Source organism: Rhinopithecus roxellana, chromosome 2, assembly GCF_007565055.1.
Source record: "Rhinopithecus roxellana isolate Shanxi Qingling chromosome 2, ASM756505v1, whole genome shotgun sequence".
NCBI classification, from domain to species: domain Eukaryota; kingdom Metazoa; phylum Chordata; class Mammalia; order Primates; family Cercopithecidae; genus Rhinopithecus; species Rhinopithecus roxellana.
In genome coordinates this window covers 150,451,486-150,463,660 of record NC_044550.1, presented here as the reverse complement: position 1 = coordinate 150,463,660, position 12,175 = coordinate 150,451,486, and the positions used below count along the sequence as shown (strand labels likewise).

Genomic DNA, 12,175 nt, shown 5'->3' with positions numbered 1-12,175 from the left:
ATTAATACGTTTACCTTTATGAAGGACTCACTTCTTTCATTGTACTTTTTCTTATTGCTATAGGCCGGGAAAAACATCTTGCATTTGGGAATCACTGATTCAGAGCATGCTATCTGTGATGCAGCTTTCCTATTAATACTTCTGTGTTATCTATACTTTAGTGAAACTTGAAGTGTATTTTAATATAATACTCAGTGTAATACAGTATGAGAGTAATGTTACATAAAGATTAGTTAGCTTCTTTTAGATCTTTCAGATATTACACACTCAACTTCCATTGAAATTATAGGCCCTTGCCCATAATTTTTACATTTACTGGGGATTTGTGTATCTAGAAAGATCAGGTATGAAAATTTGGCCAGTTACACTAATTAGGATTATGATATTGAAAACAGACAGTCAAATTAAGGCTAATGAAATTCAGGAAATATTTGCATAAAGAATATGTCATTTAAAAAATGGTTTTGGTTGTTTATTGAAAGATTTATTTTGATAACTACTCTCTTTGCCTTTTTTTTCCCCCTTTGGTTCTACAGAGACCTCATGATTTTACCTACTTTTGCCTTTAGCAACATGATGAGACTGATTAGGCACATAACTTAGAGAAAATGAAAATGAACTGAAATGCTCTGAACTAAAAGTACAACCAGGAAAAAAACCGAAGTTGTGGAACTTTTTACCATATGCTTAAGTTTAGAAATTTTTCTTTCAACATACATATACAGAAGCAAGCTATAATAAAATAAAACTTTTGTAGACCACCAGTATTCAATTTCTTTTACAAAATTGTTTCCTTAAGCATATGTCACATTTTTGTAAACATAGATTGATGATCTCTGGTTAAAAGCTTAGAAAGACTTGTGATTAAGATTCATTTTTGTGAGGTTTGTTCGAACTTTGCTCAGATTTTTAAGAAAACAAGAATAAGTATGTCATAACAGAAAGAAAGAATTCCAAATCTTGAAAATTTATTCAAACTTTGACCCCAATGTATCATTTCTTTTAAAAAGTCACTTTAGCAAAGTGCTTAAGAGTGCAGACACTAGAGCCAAACTTCCTGGGTTCCAAATCCTGACTCTCCTACCTCCTATCTGGGTTACCTTGAACAAGTTAATTGACATTTGTGCCTGAATAAACAGCAGTAGAAGAACATAGACAGTAATTTTGAGTCTTGAATCATTGAGAAAAATTAATGAGGAAGATTGTTTTGGATAATGATACATTGTTACTAATAAAAACTATTTGGTAAACATTTGTATGATACAAGTCTGTCAAATATTCTTCCCCTTTAATCAGCGTGACCAATTACGGCACACAGTTTAGACCAGGCACAGTGGCTCACACCTGGAATTCTAGCACTTTGGGAGGTTGAGGTGGGCAGATAACTTGAGCTCAAGGGTTTGAGGGCAACCTGGGCAACATAGTGAGACCCCATCTCTATTAATAAAAATAAAAATAAATTTTTTAAAAATAAAACAATTGGCCGGGCGCGGTGGCTCAAGCCTGTAATCCCAGCACTTTGGGAGGCCGAGACGGGCGGATCACGAAGTCAGGAGATCGAGACCATCCTGGCTAACACGGTGAAACCCCGTCTCAACGAAAAAAATACAAAAAACTAGCTGGGCATAGTGGCGGGCGCCTGTAGTCCCAGCTACTCGGGAGGCTGAGGCAGGAGAATGGCGTGAACCCGGGAGGCAGAGCTTGCAGTGAGCGGAGATCCGGCCACTACACTCCAGCCTGGGTGACAGAGCGAGACTCCGTCTCAAAAATAAATAAATAAATAAAATAAAATAAAAATAAAAATAAAACAATTTGGAGACATTTGTAGACCTAAAACTATAATACCTATATCCGCCTAGTATCTAATACATGTGATGCTGTAGAATCCTGATTATCCTTCTGACATGTTGGTTAAAAAACATTTCTGTAATAGAATGTTTTTATTGACCTTTGGCAACATAGAAGTAGATAATAGTCCAATGGTAATACCTGTGTATTTTACTTAATATTATTAATTTTGTTCATCTTTATTGTTAGCCTTTGCAGAAAAGATGTGGTGGCCCAGGCATTCTAAATACATAGAATTGTTCCATTCTTCAACACTTTAGCTCTTAGTTCTCCTTGATTCTTTTGAAAGATGTGATTGTTTTATATTCAGGTAGCCACCCGTAGAAGAACATCCACATAGGTTCATGCTCTGTTATCCAGAATTCTTGGGGTCAGGTGGGTTTTTGAATTTTTCAGATTTTAGAAAAGCAATACAGCATATATGCTGTATATTATATAATCACTCTAAGCACATGTTTTTGCAACAAAAAATATGAATAATCACTCTAAACACTATAAATAGGCCCATGTCAGTTCAGGTCACGTTTTACCATCAAAATTGTTTTGGTGCCAAGCTTAGTCTGAGTTTTCAGAGCTTTTTGAATGTCAGAATTACAGAAAGGGATTATGGACCTATCGATACACCTTGTGTGTAACATCTGTGGTAGCTGTGAACTTCTGTTGCCCCGTGTTCTAGTTCTTGTTGTTTTGAACTGGTCAGTCTCGTTTTGTGATATTTTTCTGACATCTCTAGTTCAGTTTCCCAAGTTAACCTAAGTAGATATCAGTAAGATGAATCTGAGAAGTATATTGGTTGTTTTCTACCATTTTGTATATAATTTATGTATAATGGGTCCTTCCTTTTTTCTTTTTAATTTCCATTTTAAATTGGGGATGTATTCTCACATGAAGAAAATTTTCCAACAGACTGAATTGAAAACGTTTATGAAGAAGGAACATGGATAATGATGTGGGTTTTTGTACTTGGCATGTCTTACACTTCTAGTCTTTCTTTCTCGGTTACCAGGGAACTCCTCATTCCTCTAGGCCAGAAATGTTTCTTTCAGAATACTCTGAATTTAAAAGAAATTTTTTAAAAATTCATAACCACTAGGTTATTTTGTGTATACAGTAAAGTATATAAATTAGGTGAAAGAAATCCCTTTCAACTTAAAAGAATTTAAATTCTTTAAATTCAGATGCTTATTAAGCTAATGTATACCAACAAGTATAATACACATTCATAATTTGCTTTAGGTAACCTTACCAGGAAATGAGTTAACTAGTTCCAAAACTCCAGCAGTCTGTGTAATTTTAAAAAAATTTTCACAAAATGCTGACAAATAACTTCTGACTATTTAGGCAAATTAGATTGAGTGAAAATTACATCAAATAAATCTGTCTTGTTTTGCCTTTTGCTTGTTGTAGGGAAATTGTATTTTCAATTTGAATCTGCTCCAAGACAGAAGTAAGACTCAGATGACCAAGGTTCCAATTCCAAGCTCTAAGACTTTATAGTCTACATTTTTTTTATCTGTTGTTTTAAATATTATAAACTCTAATGGGAATATCATAAGTGTAGACTGTTTTGAATGATTTCTCTATTTGTGTTTCTTAATTCAAGCTATATCAAGAAGGTCATTTGCTTGGTAAATTGTGAAATATGGTATGAGAGAGAGAAGCTTCATTAAACGTTCCATCTTCATTCCTTTAGAAGACGGAATGAGTGGTTGATTTATCAGAGTGCCATTCTTGCGTGTTTATGATTATCTTGTGGTAATGTTCATTTGATAGACACAGGATATAAAAGTTGTCTAAGTATTCGGTTTTTATTTTTCTGTATTCTATTCTTAATTATTTTTATTTTTCTATGTCTTATTGGTTTGGCTTGGCCACATTTTGGTCATTGTTTAAACTTTTTATTGTAACAATATGTCTTTGTACTGTCGATCATATTTATTTACTTATTTACTCACTTTAGGGTCATGATCAGAGTTCGACTCTTGCTCAACACTCTATTGAACTGACTTTACCCAACCATCATCCATTTCATAGAGATTTGCTCCGATATGCCAAGCTGATGGAGTGGCTAAAGAGTACAGATTATGGAAAATATGAAGGACTAACAAAGGTATGGATTTGCCGTCATTTACTCACTGAGAATAGAGCATTATCTTTTAGAATCAAGAGGTCATGTGTTCAGTTCCCCAAATTTAAAATACTGCAATACATTCTTAGCAAAGCAGAAAATTAGTCAGTGCTGTCTACCAGTGATAACATTCATTTTATTTACTTGGATAAAGGAGAGCTAAATTTTAAACTTCAGTATGGAAAAATATTAAGCCATACTGTAGCCTGAAGCATCAGTCAATTTAGTTAAATGTGATGCTTATTTCCTGAGTTTCTTTATGTGCAGTATAGAAACAAGGAAGTATGAGGATTATAAGTGAGGTATTTGCCCTCTGTGGATTTATAATCTGTTCTGTTAAGGAAATATAAAGTGCCTCTTTATTAAGCAAGCATTCCACTATTCCAGGCACCTGGGGCCTACCTAATAAGCATCTACCCTAATGAGCTTTAAATCTGACTGGGAAGAATCATGCATAAAACAATCAGCAAAAAATTAAACACTAAACTAGAAATGAATTTTTAGTGTGTGGCAGTATAGACAAGGAAAATCCTTGTCTCGAGGCCGTGGGGGAAACTTCATGGACGATATCGAACTTCAGTTGAGTTTAAATAATGAGTGCAATTAAATAAACCAGAAATAAGAGGAAGGGCATTCCAGGGATGGGGAGAGAGGTGTGCAGACAAAGGTGGGAAAAATATACGCTTGTCCTAGGACAATGTAAGTGTGACCGAAGCAGAAATTTCCTATTCTAGGGCAGTGAGAAATGACGTTGAAAAAGATGAGCTATAGGGACCTCCAGCATTCCTCAAGCATGGGAAAAGATTAGATGAGGGAAATTTAATTAAGAACCTAAAGTAATAATTCAGATGAAATGAAGTGTTGAGCCAGGAAGATAGTGTTGGGAATAGAGAATATAAACCAAAAGAGAGACTCCAACAACAGAAGGAACAGACTGATGCCAAACTTGCTGGGCTTGGAGTTTAGAACAATACTACTGACTAAAATTCTGCACTTGGGGAAGAGCAAAGTCATTTATTCATATATTCAATCGGTAAATGAATTGAGCACCTGTTGCGTGCTAACACTTGTAAGCACTGAGAGATACAGCATTGAAGGAAACAGGCAAATACTTGCCTTCTCAGAGTACGTATTCTAGAGGAGACAGACAAAAATGTTAATTATATAGTATGTTAAAAGGTGCTGCTGAGTGCTCTAGAGAAAATAAAGCAGGGAATGCCAGGACTGGGAGAAGGGTATGGGATAAGGATTTCCAGAGGAGAGCTTTCCAGGCACAGTACAAGTGCCCTAAGGCAGAGCGTTCCTGATGTGCTTGCAGAGCAGGGAGGCCAGTGTGGTAGGAGCATTGTGAGCCAGGAACAGACCCTGGTGGGCGCAGGGTGGATCTGGAAGGGATTGTGGACCATGTAAGGATTTGTCTTTTACTGTGCGTGACATTACATGGTAGGGAGGGGAGATGGTGGACTTTGAGCCATGGAATGACATGGCCTGACTTAGATTTAATAGCCATTGTAGCAGGAAGCCATAGGGACAGTACTTTTCTGGCATTTATGCTATTTACCTTTAGTTTAGAAATTGGACATCATGTCCCTTTTTAAAAAAAAACAGAGCTAAAGAATTCCCACCTATCTAGTCAACTACATAAATAGCTAATAGTATTCTAGATAGTCCTGGCTGAAGATCCATTTTATTAAAATTCTGAAATACTCTGAGAAACATCTAAAATCTTTTATCTGTAAATTTTTGTGAATTTGAAGTTTAAAAATAAGAAATCTAATGCATAAGCTGTGTTATAATTAATAATTATATGGATAATGTGGCCTTAAAAGATGTTCTAGAATTGAAAGGAATGGTATGTTTTGTCTCTGTGGAATGAGAATATTGGAATTGCTAGTGTAAAAGCAACTTCTATCTAGTATCTTAGATTCATCCTTCAGAAGAAAGCAGAAGGGTTAGGTAGAGGTTTATGAGAAGTGTGATAGTAAAAAGGAAGCAAATTATATATTCCTATCCATGCATTTGTGTTGACATATTTGACAGTAGGACATTTTTATGTATCAGTTTTCATGTATTTTCTCTTGAAGTGCCTTTGCCCATTTAAAGTAAAGTCTGGCTCTTGCACTTCTAAACAGAGATCGTAAGAAAAAGGATATAAACCTTAGTAAAATAAATAACATCTTTAAATTATAATTTTTAAAATGCTTTTCAAAAAAAAAAAAGTCTCCTGAGGTGCTTATATACTTCTTATCTGGCTAGCTATTTTAGGTGAGATTATTTTAGTTCCTCAGAATTAGTATATTAAGCATTATATATCTCCACTGTAGTGTTATATTTTGTTTTGTCTTGTTTTCATTCAACAGAATTCTGATTTGGAGATATCTTAAGGAAAATATTTACATTACTGGAATTCTTTGCCTTTTGAAGTTTTAGGAGGATTAATATTCTGAATAATTAAACATAAATTATATTTCCTTAAGAGTTTAGTGCCAACAAGTGCTTTGTCCCCTAGTGAATATTCAAATAAGTAATCAATAAGCTTTTTGCCTAATTGTGTTCCCAGTGAGTATTATTGCCCTATCTTTATATATAATGCAGTATTCATGAATGTAATTTAAAGTGAAGAAACAAGATTATAGCCAACCTAGTAATGATTTGTGGAATCATTCTCTGCTCAGAGTTTATTTTTGATTGACAGTATTAATGAGCTTTTTAAATGAAATTGACTTTTTCTCAGGAATGTTGTATCATCCTGTGATTTGAGCTTTTGACAGATTATGTATTTTTACCTCATCATCTAATTTGGTTGCTGAAGAGTTGTCAAAAACAGGAGTTTTACTTAAAAAGGAAGAAGGAAGGAAGGAAGGAAAGAAAAACGAAGGAAACAGACAAATCAGTGTTTCTTTAGTAAGAAATCATAATTCAGAAAGCTATTTGCACTTGGTTAGGTTTACACAGCTCACACTTTTTGGCAGGAACAGAAAAAACTTGTTCAAAGTTCTTTGGAAATAAGAATCACTAGCCACTGCCTCTAGCTGTACTGAGGCTGAATCTAAGCAAAGCCCCATTTTTTGGTATACAGAAAATAGGTGTAGCTTGGACTGCCCACATTTCCTCCTCCCGGGACTGCTACCCCTATCTGCAACTCTGGGTCATACATGTAGGGCAGTTAGTAGAGATGGTCCATCCATGCTTGGGTAGGAAAGGAGTTTTCCTCTGCTAATAGCCTCCTGAGATTGGCAGTCGTACTTGAAGATGACTCAACATGTCTTCTCTCCCCTTCAGTTTTACATTTGTAGAATTTGTCTTACTGTTGCGAACCGCAGTCTGAGACAGATCTCAGTCAATTTAGGAAGTTTATTTTGCCAAAGTTAAGGATGCGCGCCCATGACACAGCCTCAGAAGGTCCTGACGACATGTGCCCAAGGTGGTCTGAGCACAGCTTGGTTTTATACATTTTAGGGAGACATGAGATATCGATCAGTATATGTAAGATGAACATTGGTTTGGTCTGGAAAGGCCAAACAACTCAAAGCAAAGGTGGGACGACAAAGTGCGGAGGGGGCTTCTAGGTCATAGGTAGATAAGCAACAAATGGTTACATTCCTTTGAGTTTCTGATTAGCCTCTCCAAAGGAGCCAATCAGATATGCATTTATCTCAGTGAGCAGAAGAATGACTTTGAATAGAAAGGGAGGCAGGTTTGCCCAAGCAGTTCCCAGCTTGACTTTTCCCTTTAGCTTAGTGATTTGGGGGCCCCAAGATTTATTTTCCTTTCACATTGTAAAAAGAAAAAGTAGGCTGGGCGCGGTGGCTCAAGCCTGTAATCCCAGCACTTTGGGAGGCCCAGACGGGCGGATCACGAGGTCAGGAGATCGAGACCATCCTGGCTAACATGGTGAAACCCCGTCTCTACTAAAAAAATACAAAAAAAACTAGCCGGGCGAGGTGGCGGGCGCCTGTAGTCCCAGCTACTCGGGAGGCTGAGGCAGGAGAATGGCGTAAACCCGGGAGGCGGAGCTTGCAGTGAGCTGAGATCTGGCCACTGCACTCCAGCCTGGGTGACAGAGCGAGACTCCGTCTCAAAAAAAAAAGAAAAAAAAAAAAAAAGAAAAGAAAAAGTAAACCATGGAGGTCTCTGAAAGACCCTATAGTGGGCCCAGGTTCCACTGCTTACTACTCAAAAGCCAAACACTAGAGGCAAGGGTTGCTGGGAGGAAAGGCAGATTTAATCAGAGAGCCAGAGAAGCTGAGGCAAGTGAAAGGAAAAAAAAATCAGAGCCAGTAGAGAAGATGGCGAGCTAACGTTCCAAAGTACCATCTTAAAATTTAAAACGTACTTTAGGATTTTGTTTTGTTTGTTGTGTTGTGTTTTGTTTTTGTTTTTGTTTTTGCTTTTGTTTTTTTAGACAGCGTCTCCCTCTGTCACCCAGGCTGGAATGCAGTGATGTCATCACAGCTCACTGCAGTCTCAACTTCCTGGGCTCAAGCAATACTCCTACCTCAGCCTCCTGAGTAGCTGGGACTACAGGCATGTGCCACCACTCCCAGTTAATTTTGTACTTTCTGTAGATACAGGGTTTCGCCATGTTGCCCAGGCTAGCATCATAGAGTTTTCGGGAGACACTGATATAGTAAAACCTTCCTGTGATCTTTCCTATCAGTGAGTTCTGTTGAGTGCCAGGAAAAAAGGTATCTAAGTCGTTTGAGTCCCACTGAAAAAGTAATACATCCCAATGAAATAGGAATTCTAATTTATATTTGCTTTTAAAGTTATACAAAGATCATGGGAAAGAATTGCCCAATTGACTAAGTGTTCTTACAGAGATTATATGAAAAATGTGTATGGCCTACAAATTGAAAGAGGACAGGATCTATATTATGTTTGGTCCAGATGCTATTTTATAAGGATACATCTATGAAATATTTTAAGACAATCAATGGTAAACTGTGAATCAATATACAAATATTTACACAACATGTACCTTTTGGAAGGTATACTTGATCTTTAAAGCAGGTAAACATGTTCTAAAAGTGGACATATTAATTTGAAATAATATAGGAAGTTGAAGCTTAGATTTTATGATAAACTTAAAAGAATAGCTAGATACAACTTTTCTGCTATGGGTTTATTTAAATTTAGTCAAATTCTATGTGTGGCATTTAACTTCATACTTGGAAAAATATGCAGTCTCCCACTGTTGAGGAACTCTTCTTGAGAGTATATTTTTATGTGATAGTAAGTACAAATGATGAAGAAATGATTTTTGTATGCCAAAGGATAGATGTTTTTATTTAAGCGAGAATTAAATCTGTTTTAAGAAAATTTATTACTTAATTTTGAAAACTGTAAGATATACTAATTAAATTCTTATGGAAAATACCTATTTTGGAGTAATACCCGAAGCTGACAGAGGATCAGTGAAACTAAATATTCTTAAGTGCCATTGGCACTATTTATTATTGGTCTGTTTTTAAAACATTGTGGCAATACGGAAGAAGAGCAATTAAGATTCCCGTACTTTTTGACCCTGTAATTCCATCCTTAAGAAATTATTTCAAAGAAATAGTTCATTAGAGGTAAAAAGCTTATTATAACGTTGTCTATCATAGCAAAACAAGGAAACCACTTCATTGTCCTGTGTTAGGGCAGTCACTGATGTGACAAGATTTTTGCCTTGAAACTTGGTAGGGATAATGTCAGTTGACACATCTTTTTGCTGTTTTAAAGCTATTTTTAAGTTTTAGTTTTATTTAATTTAAGTTTTAGTTTTACTTAATGGTGCTACACCAACAAAACTGAATACTGTGCTGTCATTAAAATGTGAGACTGGAGAAACATGATTTTTCTGATTTAGATATTCTGTATAGTATGATTGCAGTGATATTTAAAATATGCAAAAGGTAATATAGAAAAATGAAAATATAAATTTGGTTATGTTTGACTTCATAGTTTTGTAAATTGTTAATGTTACAATGCCTATTCAATTGTTTTTTAAGACAGAAAATAACCTATTTTTATATCCTGTGAAATACATCAAAGTTTTGGACCATGAAATTTAAAACAAGCATGAAGGACTTGGGGAATTGAAAAACTGAAATTGTTATATGTGTTTTATTAATAAGAAGTACATATTACTTTTATTTTAAGAATTACATGGATTATTTATCCCGACTATATGAAAGAGAAATCAAAGATTTCTTTGAAGTTGCAAAGATCAAGATGACTGGCACAACTAAAGAAAGCAAGAAGTTTGGTAAGCTTAGGCATGTCAGTTCATTATCTTCCTATTAAAAGTGGTTTTGTTTATAACAAATAATTCTAAGACTTCTTATGCGAGGTGGAGGTAGATCCAGTAGAATTTATGAAAAAAGAGATCTAAAACACTGGCTTGATTTATAGCTGTTTCTAGAACAAATATGTATATCTGTAAATTTTCTTTACTAATTAAAATTCTGCGGTATGCGACTGACAGCAATTGTGTATTGATGCTATAATCAAATATATATATTCATAGGAACATGAGTTGGTGAGAAAATGAAGTGCAGTCAAGTAGAGAAAGTACTAGACTGAGAGATAGATGTTGGGAGTTCAATTTAACTGATTCCCTAAAAGACTTTTTATAACAGTTGGGGGCAAGTCACTAATCTCTTAAGTCATTGCTCTCCACATAGAAATGAAACCGGTTCCTGGCTTCTTACTTCTCACTGGCTATTTTGAATCAAAAAGAAAGTTTAAATATTTTCTCCCCTGCCAAAGAGCTATAAAACTGTCACCAAATATTCTCATGTTATTTTACCTTATTTTTCTAAAGAGATGCTTTGAAGCATGTTAATTTTTGTTGTTTCTAAGTATTTTAAATGGACAGAAAGATTTGAAAGAATAGCCAGTGACAGTATCAAGTTATGAGGAAGGTGATTTGCCGAGGCCACATTCTGCTCTTGCATGTATCCATCTCTGGAGTTCCTTTTGGATGGAGTTTTGTGCCTATTCAAGTCAAAACCTGGCCTTAAATGGCCACATTGTGTACTCCTCAGTGTGTCTGCATAGCTCCCCTTTAGAATAATGAGTTTAGCATTTGCCTGTTGAAAGGAGCCTATGCCCTAAGCAACTTCAGTAATCAAGAAACAGGATTGAAAATTGATAGTACATGTTTCCATTCTTTACTGTAGGACAGAGAAGACTGTCATTAGTGGGTGATTATTCTGTAACTCACTGGTTTTAAAAAATGCAACACTAATATATTGATTATACTAGTCCAGACATTTCAAATGGTTTGAATTTGTCTGTAAATATGCTACACTTTACAGATACTGATACGAATCTTGGGACAGTAGGCTTTCGGAAACAGAAATGCTAACTCATCCTAAAGGTTAATTGTTCTTAAACAGCAGTGTGTTTATATCCTTGTTAATGTTTCACTGTGGATATGTTATGCTTTTTTTTTTTTGAGTAAACAGCATATTATTAATGCAGTTACATGTTTAATGTTTTCATTAAGTATATTTGTCACCACTTGTTAGTGAACCATTTTATTTTGAGAGAACTCCTTCAGTATATGAAAAGTGGAGTAAAAAAGAAATATTTCTAAAATTATCTCCTGAGTAGGTCATTAATCCCAGTATTGTAATAGTTTATCAAGTCTAAGACTCACATTAAGATAAATGAAATAATAAAAATATAACTTAAATCAAGTATAATAGTATCTTACTGTTATCATTGCATTAACCTGAAACCTAAATTGTTTCCTCCTTGAGAAATTCTTGTTAAAAACATTTTTAACTAACATAATACAGGTTAAAAGGTACTTTTGTAGTTTTATAAGTGTTAAAATCACATATCTTCTATTAAATGTGTCTATTAAATAGCAAGTAATAGGAGAGTTATTTGTGACAATTGAGGGCGTAGAAAATTGCACTTACTTTAGCAGCACATGTACTAAAATTGGAACAATATAGAGAAGATGAGCATTGCCCCTGCGCAAGGATGACACACTAATTTGTGAAACGTTCTATAAAACAAATGAAAATTACAGTATCAGTTATTTTGATAACAGCTACAGGAGAAGAAAAACTAAATAAACAATTTGGAGAATAAAAATAGTTCCGTTCATGTTTGAAAATCCAACTTTTAGCCAGTATTTTAAAAATTAATTTCAAGTTAAATGCAAATGACTTGAGAAGTTCTAAATAAGGTATAGTG

The 12,175-nt window shown here is 35.0% G+C and overlaps 1 protein-coding gene and 1 non-coding gene across 8 annotated transcripts in view; both read left to right on the top strand.

Annotated features, from left to right (window-relative positions):
- Positions 1-12,175, top strand: part of EXOC1 (exocyst complex component 1) — a 53,708-nt gene that overhangs the window by 21,368 nt on the left and 20,165 nt on the right. For all 7 annotated transcript variants that reach the window (XM_030922276.1, XM_030922247.1, XM_030922270.1 and 4 more), the window contains 2 exons: positions 3,809-3,958; positions 10,124-10,229. In XM_030922276.1, the coding sequence (XP_030778136.1) occupies positions 3,809-3,958; positions 10,124-10,229 (256 nt within the window). The remainder of the gene's footprint in view (positions 1-3,808; positions 3,959-10,123; positions 10,230-12,175) is intronic.
- On the top strand, positions 11,892-11,994 carry LOC115895828. The gene has a single exon (XR_004055933.1). It is a non-coding gene; the product is annotated as a U6 spliceosomal RNA (small nuclear RNA).